We start from the raw sequence: 19,066 nt of genomic DNA, 5'->3' as shown, positions 1-19,066 counted from the left end.
GTATAAATGCAGGATTAATGGATATGGCTCAAGTTTAATAATTAAGCATTAGCAACTTGTGTTACTGATCTCAAGTGGCACGTATACACCATGGTAATTGGTATACTATACATCCCTGGCTAACTAGTGAGATAGCTAAGAGCTTTGCAGAGCTGCTTTATTACATAGCATCCAAAAAATCACAGACAAACTGAGCTAAATTTAGCTTTCAGGGTGATTTTTAGACAATAAAAAGAAAGACACTTTCTAAACACGTCGCAGTCCCAGCTCAGTTTTACTGTCAAAGTGTTTTGCCTGCAGCAAACACCACTGTTCTCTAAGTGAAGCTGCATCTGTAGGAGTTCAAACGAACACAGAGCTGAAAAGTAGAGCAAGCTCTGACTCCAATCAAAAGAATGACTGCTTTTGGCTTCATAATATGTTTTCCATCCCTAACTTTAATCTAAATCAAATGCCCATCTTTCTTGCTGTTCGTGCAATGCAACCGCAGCACATGCTTAAGTATAGGAAAATTGCAAGTGCTTAACTACATCAAATTGTACTTCCATCTAGTCTGGAATCTACATCAGGCAGAGGATAATACCTCCTGTTTCAGAAGAAAGAAACTATTCTCCATCACTAATTCATTTAGAAACTGTTCCACGGATCCAGCCAAACAGCTGCTGGGCATGGAGATCTGGACAATCCAACAGGTCTTTTTCTGTTTCTAAACCCAGAAATCTTTCTCCCAAGCACTGCAGCAATGTCAGAAATTCTTGACAGTGCTTTGCTAGCAGGTCTGGCACCTACCAGGTACGGAAACTCTGCTGGAAATGTATTTGGATAGCAACATAAGAATCTCACGATAAATTAGCCCTCCAAGGCAGAGCTCCAAGGCTCACAGACCCCTTCGCATCCCAGTAAAAGCCATGAAAAGTTTTCCTTGTCTAGCTGTCAACTGAATGGACAACTCTAAAATGGGGAGTTTAGTGTTAAAGTGGTGTCTCTTCACGACCTCCTGGAACAGCAGATTTGCAGGTCAGTTACAAGCTGCTTAAAGAGGCCTTTTATTCCCCTGGTTCCACCGGTGTCGTTCCTGCCATTTTAATGTCACAGCCTCGATCTGCCACCACTTTTCTCTTTGGTGTTCTCACCCCACGAGACAAGCTCCGGAGATTTGCATAAGCTCTGTGTGTGTAAAACTTTGATGTGCATTGTCACCACTGCCTTCATGTGGGCCTTGGAATATTTGAAAAGGTGGCAACGAGTCAATCAAAAGCTGGTTAATTCAAACGAAAACCAGCTTCTGGTGCTTAATACACCCTGTTATATTTTGTTTGTCCTTATCTCTCCAGACCAGTGACTCAGTGCTGTAAAACCTTCAGCTTGATCACAGCGTTGACACATGAATCCAGCCATTCGGCTTCCATGGACTTCTATTTATGACTCCTCTCCTCTTCTTTGAAAAAGCTCAGCAGGATAAATGAACCTCAGACTATTAAATACCATAAAGACTTTCACAAAACAATGGCAACTCTGCCTTCTAGCCTTAAACGAACGATTTTGCAAGTATTTCAGGACAACTTAAAAAAAGACCTTCAGAGATGACCCAACGCCACGTTGTTTCCACGCAGCTCTGCCTCAGGTCGTCGCCCACCCATCTGTCACACAAAAAGTATTGCAATAGCAGACTTGCTCGTGGATGTCCTGATGTCTAGCTCCACACACTTGTACCTGGGAGTTCTGGCTGACAACAGGTTGAACACGAGTCAACAATGTGCCCTTGTGGCCAAGAAGGCCAACGGTACCTGGGGTGCATGAAGAAGAGTGTGACCAGCAGGTCAAGGGAGGTTGTTCTCCCCCTCTACTCTGCCCTGGTGAGGCCACATTTGGAGTTCTGTGTCCAGTTCTGGGCTCCCCAGTTTAAGAAGGACAAGGAATTACTGGAGGGAGTCCAGGGGAGAGCTACAAAGATGCTGAGGGGTCTGGAGCATCTTTCTTATGAGGAGAGACTGAGAGAGCTGGGGCTGTTCAGCCTGGAGAAGAGAAGCTGAGAGGGGATCTCATCAACGTTTATAAATATCTCAACGTGGGTGTCAGAGGATGGACCAGACTCTGTCCAGCGGTGCCCAATGACAGGATGAGGGGCAATGGGCACAGACTGAAGCACAGGAGGTTCCATCTGAACATGAGGAGAAACTTCTTTCCTTTGAGGTGCCAGAGCCCTGGACCAGGCTGCCCAGAGAGGTTGTGGAGTCTCCTTCTCTGGAGACATTCAAACCCACCTGGACACATTCCTGTGTGACCTGCTCTGGTGACCCTGCTTTAGCAGGTGGGTTGGACTGGATGATCTCCGGAGGTCCCTTCCAACCCCAACCAGCCTGTGACTCTGTGATTCTGTAAAGGTAGGTAAGGCCTGCCGTGGGTAGTTTTTAGTACCTAAACAGAAAACTGTGACATGTCTGATGCTGTGAAGAGCATCCTGAAGGCCTGAAGGATTTCCATTAACCTATCAGTGTACAAAAAAACAGAGTAAATGCCAAGTCACTACCATAGGACCTGATCCAAAGTCCTTTCACTTAAATGGGAGTCTTTCCAAAGACCTCAGTTTGCTTTGAAGGATGAAAATGGTCACTAAAAAGATAATTTCTATGGTTAACTAACAAGAACAGGGTGAAACCAGCCAATTTCCCAACACCCATGAGCTGTTATATAGATTAGACCTTTTTACTCTTGATTAAGTTGTACCTTATCACTCAAACAGTCCCCATGGCATAGAAAAGAGTGAGATACTGTTTAAATAAGGACAGGTATCTGTAAGAAAATGGAACTATCTAAATATACGGAAAAAACACCCTAAACTGCAGGAAAAACAGTAATTTGTTTTTCAAACAGACTAAGTTATTTAAAAGAATGAACAAGTTCCTGTTAAGAACTGCACAGTTTTTATCAGAATGCAAAATATCTCAGCTTAACTTAGTGAAAGTACAAACATTTTGACTCCCTGATTCATTTTTTGTGTTTTGGGTTAGGTGATACAATTCTTGTCTGCAACTTGACAGGATGTAGAAAATAATTACAAATGAAAAGGTTATTCATAATTTTTAAATGAGTTAATTAGTAAACCCCGCCAGAGTCACTCATTACAGTAATTAATAATTGATTATACTTGAAATTAAACACAATTTTTCATCAAAATCTAATTAAATATCTGCCTTTTCGCCTGTTGATTAGAACACTGGATCTGGTAGAGACAATCTTTGCTAAATATGTTTATGCTGAACTGAACCATCAAATTTGATTTTTAATAATTGATAGTTCCTTTAGAAATTAGTAATTATGACCCATAATTAGAGCAGTTCGACCTGATTAGCATTCCTGGCACCTTGCCAGCCACCCATGGAGCCCGACGAATGCTGCAGAATTCAGCCGAACGAGGAAAAAAGGAATGGGAGAGCACTCAGTGGACCCACCTTTTAACCACATGAACTGTGGTTTTTAGCAGGAGAGCGATCTTTTCAGAACTCTGAAAAAGGTTTTTGAGCTGGAGAATAGCGAGGGCAAACCAAACTCTTCTCAGTCTATCACGCAGCACACGCCTCCTTCATCAGAATTAACAGGCACCGCTATTCTGAGTTATAACGGCGCTCCTCTGACACACTGAGATAATGTCCAAAGGAACCACGTTCAGGGCAGAAGGAGAATACCAGACAAACAAGAAAGGCAAGTCCAAATGTACGTAGCAAATGATGAAAACTGACGGCGTATTTCATCAAACTGCTGCTGGTTTAATGTTCGTTAATTAATCATTCCTGCTCCTCTTGCAGGAGGCATAAAAGTGACCAGAGTATGATGCAAGGCAGAAGTGGAAAAGTATCAGTCATTAAAGAGGTGCACATAAAAGGAACACGGTAAAAGCAATCCTTTGTGGCAGTGCTAATTATACTCATGTGAAATGAAAGCAAAAATCTTTCGATCCGGGCTAAGATTTGTAATTCTAACCACAAGCTTTTATAGGTCATTAGTGCACAGGAAGTCACGGCGAAATCAAAAAGACTCATTTGTGCCATGAGAAATGGGCTTTTTTACCTATGATCACATCTGTAAGTGTCTGACAACTAGAGCTTGCACCCCTGACAGTTTGAAATAGATGTCTAGGAATGGATCTTTGTAAGACATTTATAACACAGATATCAAATCTAACTGAAGTAATGGCAACACCCCAACTTTACAGGCTGAAAAATACCATTTTGCCTTCTAACATTTCAATTACTTTTGCAACAAACACTGAGAACACTTTTTTGCAATGAACAACGACAACTCTAATAAACTGAAGAAATTCAGACCATGCACAGTGCAAGAAAAATCCACTGCTGCTCCACCCAAGTAGCAGATTTCCTCAACTCCTCTACTCAACAAAGTACCACAATTTAAACTCGGTCCTTCACCATCCTCCAGGTCACCCCGCAAACTTCAGTATCATTGGTTAAATGGCTCAGATGTGCCACCAAAAGACAGAATAGAATCACATTTTGGTGTGTCGGCATCTTGGTTCTGACCTTGCTCCCGTCAAAGTCAACGGTGGAGAATCCCCACGGACCTGGATGCAACTCTAACTGGAATGTGGGCCTCGCTGCCTGTTTTAATGGGCTGCTTTGAGAAAACCTGGTGGGTTTGTCTCACTCCAGGCATATTTTCCTCTGCAGAAAGTAAACAGCCCACGCCATTAAAGGGAGCACAACGTGTGACTCATGTTTTACTAAGCTCTTCTGGCCCTACGACATGTGTTAGGCTCCCTACTATCCCACTAAGTTAACAGAGGTCTTATTTTGCATTACTTTGTTCCACGATCTTGACCCTCTGGCTCCTAAACATTTGCATTATGGGTGAGTCTTAGAGAAATTAAAGAAAAGCAGAAAACAAAATTTAAAAAAAAATCAGAAATAAGCTTACCTATGAAATACGCCAGCAGGATCACCAGCGTGACTGAGATGACAATGGCGCTCAGAGCAGCGCATTTCCAGTTACAGTATTTATAGGGTTTCTTCAGGTTAAAGGCAGGCCTAGAGAAGGTACTTCTGGGAAGGGGCCGAGGGGGAGGTGAGTACACAGTGCTGGACGTCAAAGGATATCCCGGCGACGTTGTACAAAAAAGGGGAGAAGTGCCTCCAGGTTTGAACAAGAAGTGCCTGAGGGAAGAAAGACCAAGAGCAAGTGACTCCTCACAGCGATGGAAGCCGAGGGAGGACGGCGGCGGCTGCCGGGACGAGGGAAGCAGCTCCACACAACGCTGGCTACGGACATGGACGGCATGCACGGGAGAGAAGAGTAAAAATCAAAGGCAAGTCACACAGAGTAAAGGGAAAACAAAACGAAACGAATCACAGGGCCAACAATGCCACAGAGAACTCGGCAAGGGCAGGAGTCCCCTCTGTGGAAGAGCTGGCGGTGGAGGGACACGACCACCCCAAGCAGAGCTGTGACAAACTGGTGGCACAGGCAGCGCCAGGGACCTGCTCACGCTCCCAGAGAAATGCCCTACGGAGCCTGAAGGGGAACGTAATCGGATTAAAGAGGGGAGGGCATTTATGAATTCATTGATCACTGCATGAGAGCTTTTTTTTTGGCATGGCATCGGTGAATGGTGATGGGGAAAGAGAGCTTAAGCCATTCCATAGCACCCAAATTGTCACAGAGGGGAATATTCACACTGTCCCCACCCAGCAAATTTAAGCGCCGGACGATGGCACGGCTAAAAGCATCAAAGTCCAGAATTTAAGTCCTGTGTATCGCTAGTGGGGAGAGGCACCTGCTTCCAGAAAGCGGTCCAGAGCAGCACAGTTTGATGCCTGCCTTTAAAAAGTGTGAATTACTGTCAAAGGCAACAGCGTTTCCTGCACAGTGACACATTGGGAGGCACCGTTACTACAAACGCAGCCTGTGAGGACCTTGCGTGAGACTCATGAAAGTCAGCACAAAAAAGAACCCGCTGCAGTCCGTGAGCTCCTGAAATGAAATGTCCCAATGGGAGTTCTCTCCACGGGAATCCTAAATGAGAAACCTCATTTCGGTGAGACATCATGAAGGACAAGGCATTCGCATTCCGGGAATAAGACTTGGGAAACGGACCCGACCCGTCTATCGGCATGCTGATATCAAACAAACACGGAGCTTGTGAGGACTGAGAAGCAGCCCCAGTGCAGTTTGCACATCCTGCCATGGTTTATGGGGACAGGTTTGCAGCCAGCGTCAGTGCCATCAGCACGGGTCTGTGGGAGTCAGTCAAGCCGGTGGATTATACCAGGTGAAGACGTGAGTCTGTTTTCCCCTTGAAGTGATTTGTGCAGTCACAGGAGAAAATGTCACATGCAGAAACATCACCATGCAGAAAAGCCACTGATTCATGCAGCATAGACTAACACATAATTCTACAAAATAGGTGTTTGTAGTATTACAGCCATGGTTTTATTGGTACTCAAAGCATGACTGCTGAGCACCAGAGAAAGATTCATTATTTCTACTAATGTTCTATATAAAAACATTCATTTTTGCAAAGAGTCAGATACTATCCTGTGTTTTGGAAAGTATTTAGACACGGATGTATCTGTTGGGAGCAAAGAGGTACCTGCAGTGTTCAAGTGCACCAATTAGATCTTTGGTTAATGATGGCTACCAAATTAGAAACTGCCAACACAAGGTCAATACTTTTGGCACTGAGTGTTAAGTTAAAAGCTGCTTATAACTTCAAAGTTAAGCGATTAAAAATCAGGTAAAGATACCAGAATGGGTGGCTAAGTCAAAATCAAAGGCTTGGCTTACAAACACCACCAGTAGGCAATTGTAAGATAAGGTATGTGGAAAAATATCAGTTTAACAATGAGGTATCAGGCTGCCAGCACAATAACGGTGTAAGATTTTTATGAAAAATAAACGAATCTTAGTTTATATGGGACTCAAAATTGCTGTAGGTACTTCTTCCTAATGAAATTACTTTCCAAACAACAAGGGAAAGAAAGGAAAAGGCATGCTGTGGCTCACTAGCATATTAATGACTCTGCCATTAATATGTACAAGACACAATGCTCTAAGCTGCAGAACCTCATTTTTTTTAAGTTATCTTGGAAGAGGCCAGCAATGATGTTGCCCTTCAACATCATTGATACGACCAAATGCTTTCATGCAAGGATCATAAGGACTGTACAGTAAACAGAGAGACCACGTAAGTGTCACATACCCATCATTGTAAGCACCGTCATGTCGGGAGGAGGTGAGAATGTCCATCTCAATGAGGTTGTCCTGCAATGTCTCTAGGAATGTCTGCTTTGCTATGTTTCTACATACATATGGAAACATGAATGAAGCCAGTGAGTCATGCATATATGAAGTGTGATTCTTATAAAGCACAATGGTTATAGTGCAGTTGTGCATGGAATTAGAATGATGGACCATATATTTATATGTATAAGATGCTACACATATACATATATAGATTTTTAAGAATGTTCACTTCTCTATGTATACACTATATATATGCATATACACACATATAAGCACACACGCCCACGTGCATGTATAAAAAAATGTTGGTGTCTTTGTTCATTTCACATTATTTGCCACTGACACATGAAACCTTCTGAACTGCTAGAAGTCTACTCAAAAGACTGGATTTCAATCCAGCACAGCTGTAACCTTGTTACACTCCTGCATCTGCATTATTGTTACTCTGAAAAAGCACAGCGCAGTATTTACTGCCCACTGTGGCCAAGACCTTGGTAGCATAGTTCCATCTCACGTCCTCATGGATTTCCAGTGAAAATCTGTCACTCCTTTGCCGACATTTCAGTTTTGCACTTGAGAACTTTTTAATTACCAATTTGATTAATTTTGTTTTCCTTTGTGGAGCAATAGCTTGCTATTTAGAAGCTTCAAAATGCAAGTTTTGCTCAATGTAAGTATTCCAAATAAAAGTCTTTCAGTGACAAACAGCTGGAAAAAGGTTATGCTGTAACCCAAATTCCAATACCAGAGCATTGGCTGTAATCTGGATGTTACAGGCCATAGGTGAGATAGTTAGGGCCTGAACATGAAAAAGCCTAATTTTTACTTCATACACAATAGTGGCATTTTGCAAAATCTGGCCTCCCCAGCATATACTTTGATGAGTCACATTTTGACCTATACATCCTAAACTTTTGTAGTTTTTGAGGACGAGAGCAAAAACATAAAGAATTAAGTCAGAGGCACAGCTGGAAACACATTGTGTCCTTCTCACCTTCAGGCTTGCTTGTCAATACCTGGCAAAAGAACATTCTTCCCATCTTTTTTAAAACAAAATATACAGTCCTGATTTTGCCCATGTCTGTTTTCAGCATTAAAACTGAATCTAAGCCTGAATGTGAATAAATTCCTGGCTAAAACCAGCAAAAGGAACGTAACAGCATCGTGAGACTTTAACACTCGTGTAGGATTAAGCGCTTACAGGATAGAAGTGACATGATGTGAACTCAACAGAGAACTCCTCTGTCAAAGAAACTGGATTTGGGTAACGTGCTATATGAAAAGAAACCAGCCCTGTCACATTATACAAACCTTCATACTGTCTCTTCTAAACTGTCCTCAACCTTAACGTCTCATTTCTGCTTCCTTCTCTTCCTGCTGCTCATGCCAGCACTTGTTTAGCTCAACTCACTGCTTTTGGAGGCCTCTGGGCTGCTTTGACAGAACGGATCTACTCGATCTGAATACAAGTAAAGTGACTCCTGTTCATAGCTTTGGTGTAAAACGGGTCGACATGCATGAGCTGTGTGCCACAGCACTTGGGACACCAACCCAGCCCCAAGTGTTGGCGGCTTCCTTGCATTCCCTGGGAATGCAAAAAAGGTTCGGTGTTGGGTTCAAAGCAAAAAGAAGCAAGGTATGTGCATGCACGGAGCATTTAATGGGTAAGAGGCAAGGCACCTAGCAACACGCCCCTCGATAAAAGTTCATCGGCAGTTAAAATCCATGTCATGTTGGTTCCATGAATTTCAGTTGTGGATTGTCAATACGACAGAAGAGGGGAGGGTTATATAACGTCCTAACATGCGTATTTGTAACGGAGAGGTCGCTGGGTCACCGAGGTGATTGATGTGTGAGTGTCCTCGTCCCTGAAGTTTGGTCAGAATCTGCTCCCCTGGAGATCACCTGTGAACAGCTGTCCGGCCACAAACCGCTCTCCCTTCTCATGGCGAGTTGTGGTGGCAGAATCTGACCTTCTGTGATTACCACATGGAATTTCCTGGGAATGGAAGTCTCCTGAAAGCCATTGGTTTGTCAACGAAATGTTCATCTAGTTGGCATTTATTTGCTCCCGCAAGGTAAAATGTAAAGGAACAGAAAAGAGGCCACAGAAGGAAGAGTGAGGTATAAATATGAGGGGGAACTGACTTACCTGTCAGGACTGACTGCTGAGCAAAGATCTTCTCATCACAACCTTGATAATATATTGCTTTTAAAGCAACAATAAAAAGGGAGCAGACAGGAAAAGAAAGAGGAAAAAGGAGAAACAGAGAAAGGGAGTAAAGGGAAACTAATGAAAAGGAGAGAGAGAAGAGGAAGGGCTCTTCCTCTTGCCACATGTAAAGTTCTCAGATATAGGATACACTTATCGTGTCAACTGTATATTTGTGCTACACATCTCTGTTTGCCTTTGGATTACGGTACAGAAATTTCCAGGCAGTGACAAACCATCCTCAATTCCCAGTTCTGAACATTGCTTGGAGTCCACAGCAGCCAAAATCAAACCTCTTCAAACTCTGGGGTGCTTAAAATCTGTAGCTGTGGGCATGTTTCACAGCCTGTGACAATCCCTGTTTAAAAGTCGCAGCTCTTTCTTCATGTTTTCTCTCTCTGTTGACTAATACAAAACTTTTTTAAAAATGGATATTCAACAGAAATACAATTCATTTTTTGACATGAGATTACTATAATCTCCTATTGCTATACTTCAAAGGCCTTAATTCTTGGATTAATGTCTCTCGGCCAGGATTTATTTTTTTTTTTACATATTGGACATTTTATTCTCTTAGGTGGAGGTCTTTTTTTCGGCTCTAAAGATCTTTGTGGTGGGGAAGGTCGACCTCATGGAAGAGGTGGAACTGGGCATCCAAGTTTGCTGAACAGCTCTGAATCCTGATCCTTTGTGTCTACAGAACTTCCAGCAAAGGAAAGGGAAGAGCAGACTGGTAGAGAGGACATTTGTCACAGATTTACTGATTATCTATGCGGCACAGACTCTTTGCATTATGACACTATCATAACAGTTTATTTTCTTAATGTTGTTTAGTGGAAGAACAGAAGCCTGTCAGTTGTGCTCTGTAAATGTGTTCATTTGCTGTTTGGCATAAAATGACAATTTATTTTCCAACATGTTCGTTGTCTGAAGGGACGCTGGGCAAAATGACACCATTCCAACCAGTGTGTCAAAAACCACAAGATCAGTCTTGAAATGACTTGTTTTCTGCATAATTAATAAAATGGTTAAATTGAGATCAATTACACATGTGACTGATTCGTAATGCAAGTAAAATCTTTGAACGATGCGGAAGGATCTCTTCGTGCAGGTAGATCTCCAACATCCAGTTTAGTTAACAGCAATAACGTGACCAACCCAAGCTGCAGAAAGGACTTTCAGATCTTGAACAATATTAATCCACAATAATTTTGTGGAGAAGAAATGAGGACAGTCTTCAGGATGTACACATTTACAGGACTAGCCAGATAATTCTTTCTATGAACTCCTGCCTTCGTTAAGATGTGGTGGGGTTGTGTCTCCATCTCCATTCTGATTGCCAACAAAATGGGACAAATGGGGACAGGATGTTTCAGCAAAGACCTTTTATCTCTGATATTCCTCCACTGATCCAGCAGCAAGGATGTTCCCCCACGGTGGTGGGTTCTGAGAGACTCCAGTCAGATGTGAGGATGTCTTGGCACTAGTAAAACAGTATCTTATCTCTTTGCCAAAGAATTCACACCCTGGTTTAGAAAAAGGCACAGGGCTTCCTCCAGAACTATAGAGGATTATTCACAAAAGGGCTGCAGGAGTGGGGCCTAAGTACTTTTTAATCTTTTTTTTTCAAAAGAAATAACACATGGAAGTCACTTCTTGGGTATACATGCTCAAGAATTAGTAACACAATCTAAGTACTGAAACTGTTGCCAAATCACACTTGCAGTACTTGCTTAAAATTGTGTCTTAATCTTTCGGATCCAGCTTCTTAGTTGGGTCTTTTTAATCAAGCAGTCGCAGTGAAATTAATTATCCTTAAATGCCAGAAAATGTTAGATTCAGGTCTGTTTTGGATGTTTCAGAGGGCCAGCAGACATAGCTCATTCTCAGATGATCGACAGACATGTTCATTTTTAACAACTATTTTCTTAGCAGAACCTGGCAAAACCTGCTGATCTCTGTGAGACTCCCACAGACACGAATCTGGTCCCTGGCTGAGCCTTCAGTTAGTATATATTCTTTGTTGTCTAAAATCTTTCTTGTTGGCTTGAGAAGGTAAGAAAAAGGCAGCTAAGTGAGTGTTAGGACTGGAAGATTTCTCTCCAGACTGAAAAAGACACGAGGTATGGGGGCTAATGAATCCGGCACCTCCAGTTTCTCAGCAGCGAAGCCTCTGGAGAATGCAAAAACCGACTTTCAAGTGGGACAGCAAGAAATAGGTACGTGAACCATCAGATGGGAGGACTAAGGCTGAGGTAGTCTGACAAATCCCTTCTCCAGAAGCTACACAGAACCTAAACAAAGCCATGAACTAGAAAAACTCAGTGACCTCTTGTCACACCCACTGTGTGTTGCATAGGTGGAAAAGAATATAAATGTTAAATGGAATTATTATTAATTGACTGATGCCCTGCTATCCAGTGTTCCACGCTTGCTGGAGCGATGTTGTAGGATAGTGAAACGTTAACAGCCAACCTCTCCTTATTAGATAAACAAGATCAGTTTTTCCCGAATGATGTATCACGAAAGTATCTGCTTGACGAGGCACAGCTAGAAGGCTAAATCTTTTCAATATATTGACTGATTTCAGTTTTTAAATAGGGTATTGATTTATCCTACCACATAGGAAGAAAAGACATTAAAGGCAAAAAAAAGAATGAAAACCATGAACATTTTAATCTATGATCCTGATTCCAATTTCAAATGAGAAAAATAACCTTATGAGCAGCTTAAAGACAATATTTTTAGTTTATGAAAGAAGAGCATTTTCCTCTTCTCCTAGTCCAAATAAAAAGACACAATGAATAATAAATACAACTCAAAATACTTCAGCCAAACACCAGTTCACAAACTGAACAGCTAGCTATAAAGACGTGCATATTTTCCATAACATCCTCCGCACACACGGTCGGAACATCGTAAAGCACTGAAGAAAACGACCTACCGAGTCTCCAGCGGGATGTTACTGTTGAGTAACCAGTTGTCCTGAGCATGGGCTGGCTCTTGGGTGCTGGCTGGTTGGTCTCCAGACAGAGAATGGTCCGTAGGAGCCGGGCTGGGGTTGCTGCGTGGCGTGAAGTTCCCTCTGTTTAGGGAATTGACGGAGGCCGCGTGATGCTGATTCGGGGTGTGAGCGTGCGATATCGGAGGCGGCGGAGTTCGAAGTCTTGAATGATTTTGAAGATTCGGAGGATGATCTGAAACATAAGTCAAATATTTTTTACAGTTCAGGATCTGAGTTATTCCATACTGCACTCACTTACGTGCAGGTGCTTCTAAAAAAGTATGAAGGCTGGGATGCCACATACCCTAAATCAAGCTCAAAAGGGCACCATAGCCTTGTTCCAAAGGCTCTAATGACACATACATTGATCCCCCAGCCAGCTAGAAAAATAGTTTGGTTTCATGCACCAAAGTCATGAAAGCTTAAAGCACCGCAAAAAGGCCGTCTGACAGGCAAGTTAACTCCGATGAACAACTGCAGGTTGCAAACTGCAATCTATCTGTGACGCTGATTTGTGATAAAGCATGAAGAATGCAACCGGCCTGGAGAGATAACACTTTAGAGCAATTTTATGATGGATTTACAGCTCCCCGTGAAGTTTGTTCTCCCTGTTCTGCCTGAGAACTTGCAACAGTTAAGTCAACAAGAAGACTGAGAATACATATAGTCATAAACGGAGTTTAGGGAAAGCCATAAAACTGTGTCAGGGTTATACAATATAACAAAATCCAATAGTTTGTAGTGTTGGAGATGTACTCAAACTGAGTAAAAAATGCATGTGGCATAAAAACTGAGGTGTCAGGAAAATGAAACAACATACAGTGAAGAAAGACATAAAGATCGGTGATGGCTACTTGGAGTAAAACTCAAAGTATTTGTTAGCCAAGAATCTGAAGCAGGTAGACTGAGGAAATCAAACACTTAGGAAAGACCAACCTAGTGCTGATTATATTTGTATTTTTATTTTTTTAAGTAACCATCAAGGATTTTTTTCACATGTTTTCTGGAAAGAAAGGGAAACTAAAATATTTGATGGAACTGGAGGGAGACTGACAGTTCAGCATACTGCATATGTGATACAGGAACCATTCCTCTCTGATATTAGTAAGTTTATGCTCATAAGTCATTAATTATATCCTATCAATTTAATACTTACCAGACTTCTGTATCATGAAAAACTAACACTCATCTGCTCTCATAATTAGAGAGCTCAGAACTGAAAGAACTGTGCATAATCCTAAATTACAATGAATGGTATCGAAATGCCCATGATATTTAATGACATGTTTGAAATCTGGGTTAGGACTTGGATTCAGGAGAGGAACAGAGGAAGCATTTACAACATCTCTGGAACCTCTTGGATATTTAGACACATAAGATAAAATATAAAGATGCGTGAGATCCAACCCACCCATTCCCTCCTCACCCTGTATTGATTTATGATACCTCACCATTAACCATGGGTGATTATATCACAACCTGAGGGTGGCTGAGGTGGTCTAGCAAAAAAATAGAAGGTGTTAATTATGAAGGTGCCATTATGCTGTTTGAACGTGTATTTATCTCTGGCTTTGCTAGGTTAGACATGGGACTAGGGGGTTTATATTCCACAGGGAGAATTAAATGCTTTTAGGGTCCCAATCCATCTTACCTTGGACTCTGAGAAGAGTCAGGGAACAACTTAAAAGTGCTGCTCTCTCTATATCAGTACAACAGAGAACAACCAGCTGAAAAAAGAGATCCATACTGGTCATGTGCATTTGGACAGGTAGATTCCCCTCTGGAATCTGAGTATTCAGAAGTCTGACTTAGCAAAGCTCATCCCACATTACTAATGGACTCTGACCTAACACGAGCTAGTCCTGGCTAATTCTGTACGTCAGCCAGAAAACTGAAGGGAAGGACAGAGCAACGACCACGGACTGTACGGAGGAGGAAAACCAGAATTAAACAGGTCTCACCCCAGCTCTGCAGCACCATGTGAATCAACACATCTAGCCATCCCTGGACTGGATATTACTGGGGACTGTCATTTAACTGAAATCCTGACTGTGGAGGTGACAAAAAAAAGAATGGAAGAACCCCATTGCTGGCAAAGTTAAATTAGTGACTCCTTTTCCCACTCAACATCCAGCAGCCACCATTGCTTGGCTGGGGCCCCTTTGCTGGAGGCAGAAGGAAGACGGGAGATGGCACAGAACCCACCAAAAACCACGGTCTCAGGAACGCATTTGCGTGCAGACAAAGGAAGATCGGAACAGTTTATCAATTCCAGGCTGAGGGAGAAGAACGTAAATTGGGGATTTCCAGTTTTTAGGGCTGCCAGTTTATCACCGTTCACCAGAACTTAATTAATTCCGGAGACGATGCCTTGTCTAATCAGGAGCAACATATCAAACATTTCCAAGATCAGTTATTCAAGTTTTCGTTATAACTGATGCCTGAGATGAATCCTTTACATAAAGAGGAAAGGGGGCAAATGGGTGAATCCTGAAATATACAAAAGGTGTTTCGTGAAGTTCTCCTGCCATGGGTTGACTTTCCCTACACCATTTTCAGACTGAGTCAGAGCCTGTTTCCAAAGATCTGTTATGTAAATTCCAATTTACACCCTATTATTGCAGACACATTGCAGATGCTATTATGGATAATGCTTTCGAATCAAGTAAAAATGTGTCATTTTCATTCTCTATTTGCATACCCTCTGTGATTTCTTTGCTAAGTAAAGACAGCACATCTATCTTACTCTGCTCTATGTGATTTTTCACCAGATTTTATAGCTTGTATTTCTTTTTTCTGACATTTAGGTAGCTTTTCCTCCCAGAATATTTTTAATTTACTTCATATACAAATTCTGAACACTTCTGTCATGCCTGAGCATTACTGAATTTAATATACCTTGACTAGGATTAGCAACTATTACCCTTGCCTTACTATCTTTTTTTTTTCCCTCTTCTCAAGTTGAGGAACATTAGAAAAAAGGTGTAGATGAAAGCACAAGCTATGAAATCTTCCTACTGAAAATTACTGCAGCTGTTCAGGATTTTCTTTATGTGACAAAACTATGGAGGTTCTTGCCCTTTGAGGTCTCCAGAGATCCTACAGGATTTGCAAAGGATGAGGGAATCCCATAAAGTGAATTCTTTCTTGATTTCCTAAAATTGCAATTGTCCTCTCATTTGAACATGCTCTTTACAACTTGTTCCACAATGTTGGAGTGATATAAAGTGTGTGGTTATGTTTACCCACAGGAAAGAGAACCTTAATGCTGGCTGCAGTGCCTTTCTTACATCATGTATGTGCGTGAATCTCATACAGTGGGAAGGCGCTGTGATTATCCTGCTCTATATTATATATAAATGCTCTATATTTATAGCTGCTTAGGCAGCAGTGAATTTTTGCCCATCCCACCGCATAGGTGGGATACAGGGGAAGTCAGATACAGGTTTCTACATCTCACAGCAAGCCTTTAGTGGGACAACAGCACCACAGGAATCCAGAAGACATTACAGAGGAGCAGGACATTGTGGCCTCTGCACAAACTGTACTCACAGAACCATAGAATGTCCTGAGTTGGAAGGGACCCACAAGGATCATCGAGTCCAACTCCTGTCCCTGCACAGGACAACCCCACAGTTCACACCATGTGTTTGAGGACGTTGTCCAGTCTCTTCTTGAACACTGTCAGGTTGGGGCCGTGACACCTCCCTGGGGAGCCTGTTCCAGTGTCCAGCACCCTCTGGGGGAAGAACCTTTTCCTCATGTCCAACCTGAACCTCTCCGACACATCTTCCTGCCATTCCCTCAGGTTCTGTCGTTGGTCACTAAAGAGATCAGTGCCTGCTCCTTCTCCTCCCCTTGTAAGGAAGTTGGGTTCCCCAAGACCTTTCTTAAGCCACTATAAAATAACTACCTGCGACTATTTGGAAGTTAACTTGGCCTACTCAAAAAAAGATAATTTTCAAACCTTTCCTCCTCACAGTTTTCCTCTTTGGCTTCCAAAAAGACACGGAGTTCATCATTCCCTCTCCACTTGTTGGAATGAAAAACCTGACATATGCTCTACAGAAGGACAAGCTAAGCTAACAGAGCACTGAGGAATAAAACACCTCGTAAAACAACCCCCCTCAAACTTCCGAGAGCCTCCAGACCCAAACACCACAGCCTTGGGGATGGCTTTTGCTTTGAAGAGACAGCAAGAAAGATCTCTCAATAGCAAAGGAGTCCTCACAGCCTCAGACACCAGGTGCCGACGAAACAGGGTCCCAGTGATATAGTTCAACATTTCACTGGCACTGGGGAAGTCTAAATAGCTCAGAACTTCATGAACACCCCTGTAAGCCTCATTTTCTCTAACAGGTCTCCAAAGTGTGTCAAACATGAAATATGTCAGTATTCAAATGTAATGAAAGATTGGAAATGTGACTGCAAAAGACACCGATACCAAGCAAGTTGCCTTTATGCTGGTTTTTTGTTTGTTTTTTAACGTTAAAATGTCAGTGACTAACACTGGCTTGGTAACCACAGATAAAGCAGAGCTGAAAGATAACTCAGTTAATGAAGCTTGTACTTGGCACATATGAGAGAGCCTTGACAGAATACCATGAATGAAGTATTGAATAAATGTGAACTGTAAAAAGATTACCAATCAGGAGCTAATATGACAAAATTTGAATAAAAGGCCTGAACCCCATGTTCCTTTTCTCTCCCTTAATCTTTAAAGAGTAGCACTGTTTCGAAATTAGTCCACGTAACAATTACACTTTGTGATTCATTAGGTTTTGGGATTGTGTTCAGGGCCAATGTGCTAACCTCAGAGTGAAAAATACATCCTCATCTCTTTTCTTTTCCCCCCAGCTTCTCCTGTTTCTCCACACATTTGTCATTTGTATGTCTGCTCATATTTAGACAGCCCGATGCCTGGCTGGTGTCTGGGTTAGGTACAGGGAATATTTCTCTTTACTCACTGTATCTAGCACCAGGTGGAATGGATCATTCATTCCTCCCTTGAACTTCAAACTCCACGGCAGCCGTGCTGACTAACTTGGCAGTGTCACTTTGGGCAATCGTGCTTGTACCCACACACCGAGAAATCCTCCCTGGTGAAGAGCAAACAATCCTTTTTAAAAATAATGAACTTCTGCGTTTGACTGACAGAGCAGCTAAGAGCTTTGCTTCGGCTCCAGGACCACGTTTCAATCTGCTAGAGATGAACACTCGCAGCATCGACACCACCAGCCAGCTGGAATCACCGTCCCAAGCTCCCTGTCCCTTTGGGTGCCGGTGGTTATGGAAACTGGATTAATCTGATGTGCCACCTAAGGTCAGGCAAACGATGAAAGAGGGAACTGGGTCTTCCCCAGCACCCTTGTAGGGGGCACAGAGAGTTTGCTGTTGAAAGTAAGACAGCTTGCCAGAAACAGGTTCTTTGTCAGACACATGGCAAGCCAACGATGGCATCCGCAAAATAAAAAGCAAGCAGAATATTCAACCCCCAAGCTGGCAGACAATGGAAAAATAAAAGGTGAAAAATCAGAATGGGAGATGGTGTCTGCTCAGAGAGTACTTTGGTGGCTTCTAGTGACAACCATGAGCAACTCCAGACCGAACTTTTCTCCCGTTTCCATAGAATCCAGCTGAATGTGCAACATCTGGACTGAGCTGAAGCAACGTGCAAAGGTGGGACCTGTGTCATACCAAGCATGTCCCTCTCAGAGCTGTTATTGATATTCTGCAAACTAGAGGAGATTTCCTCCTTCAAGGAATGTCCTACAACAAGCTCTGTCTACTTGGGACAGTCAGGTAGTCTAATTGGGAAGCCACCCCCAGGACAGTGACAGAGATGGAGTGAAACACGTAACTCAGTATCCACATTATTTAGCTGCAAAGAGTCTGTTTTCCTTCACTATCACTTAAAAACTGGAATTAGTGATACAATTTGAGTGACTCCATCTCTCCTTAAGAAGCATATCCACCAAATTTGACTGAAGACTAGTTTCTCCTGCCATCAAGAGAAGTGTTTGTACCATGCTGTGAAAAGCATCTTTCACTGTAGCAACAACTTGTGCTGCTGGTTTTCAAAATGCTAAGCCACAAAATAACAGTGAATCATAAAAGAAAACAGAGAACTGATGTATAATCCCTGTTAAGTCACAAAACAACAATATGAATGCTACCTTGATGTTTCTTCTCTATTTTATTTTAAGTAACAGCACAATATGGAGCTGCTGTTCCATCAAGGACTCTCACCAGAGAAAAGCATTGTCCTCCCCATGCAGTTAAAATCAGCAATGTGTAGAGTTCTAGAGACTATTTTGGTTCAAAGAGTCTTCTCAAAGTTGGGCCCCTTGAATCCCAATCTTTACAACCTTGTATCTCACTGGTACTGCATCATTCTATATGCACAGACAAGCAACTATGTTTTATGGATGATTAAGGTCTAAGGAATACCTTCCTGTGTGCACCTGCTTTATAAATTGGTGCAGTCTTGTCTAGAAAAATTTCACAAGGATCGGAGACTATTTCTTGGAAGAAAATGGCTATACAGATGTAAAGAGTTTTGAGTGTTTTTCTAAATATGCCACTCGGACATA

General features: G+C 42.3%; 1 protein-coding gene across 1 annotated transcript in view; it reads right to left on the bottom strand.

Annotated features, from left to right (window-relative positions):
* The window catches only part of TENM4 (teneurin transmembrane protein 4), a 627,658-nt gene that overhangs the window by 210,211 nt on the left and 398,381 nt on the right, over nt 1-19,066 (bottom strand). Inside the window, exons 7-9 of the mRNA XM_065629610.1 lie at nt 12,414-12,666; nt 7,214-7,312; nt 4,933-5,168 (exon numbers count right to left, since the gene is read on the bottom strand). Of these exons, the coding sequence (XP_065485682.1) occupies nt 4,933-5,168; nt 7,214-7,312; nt 12,414-12,666 (588 nt within the window). The remainder of the gene's footprint in view (nt 1-4,932; nt 5,169-7,213; nt 7,313-12,413; nt 12,667-19,066) is intronic.

The sequence above is a fragment of the Caloenas nicobarica genome, chromosome 1 (genome assembly GCF_036013445.1).
Source record: "Caloenas nicobarica isolate bCalNic1 chromosome 1, bCalNic1.hap1, whole genome shotgun sequence".
NCBI classification, from domain to species: domain Eukaryota; kingdom Metazoa; phylum Chordata; class Aves; order Columbiformes; family Columbidae; genus Caloenas; species Caloenas nicobarica.
The sequence above is the reverse complement of the archived record's forward strand: the minus strand, read 5'-3'. Positions and strand labels throughout refer to the sequence as shown.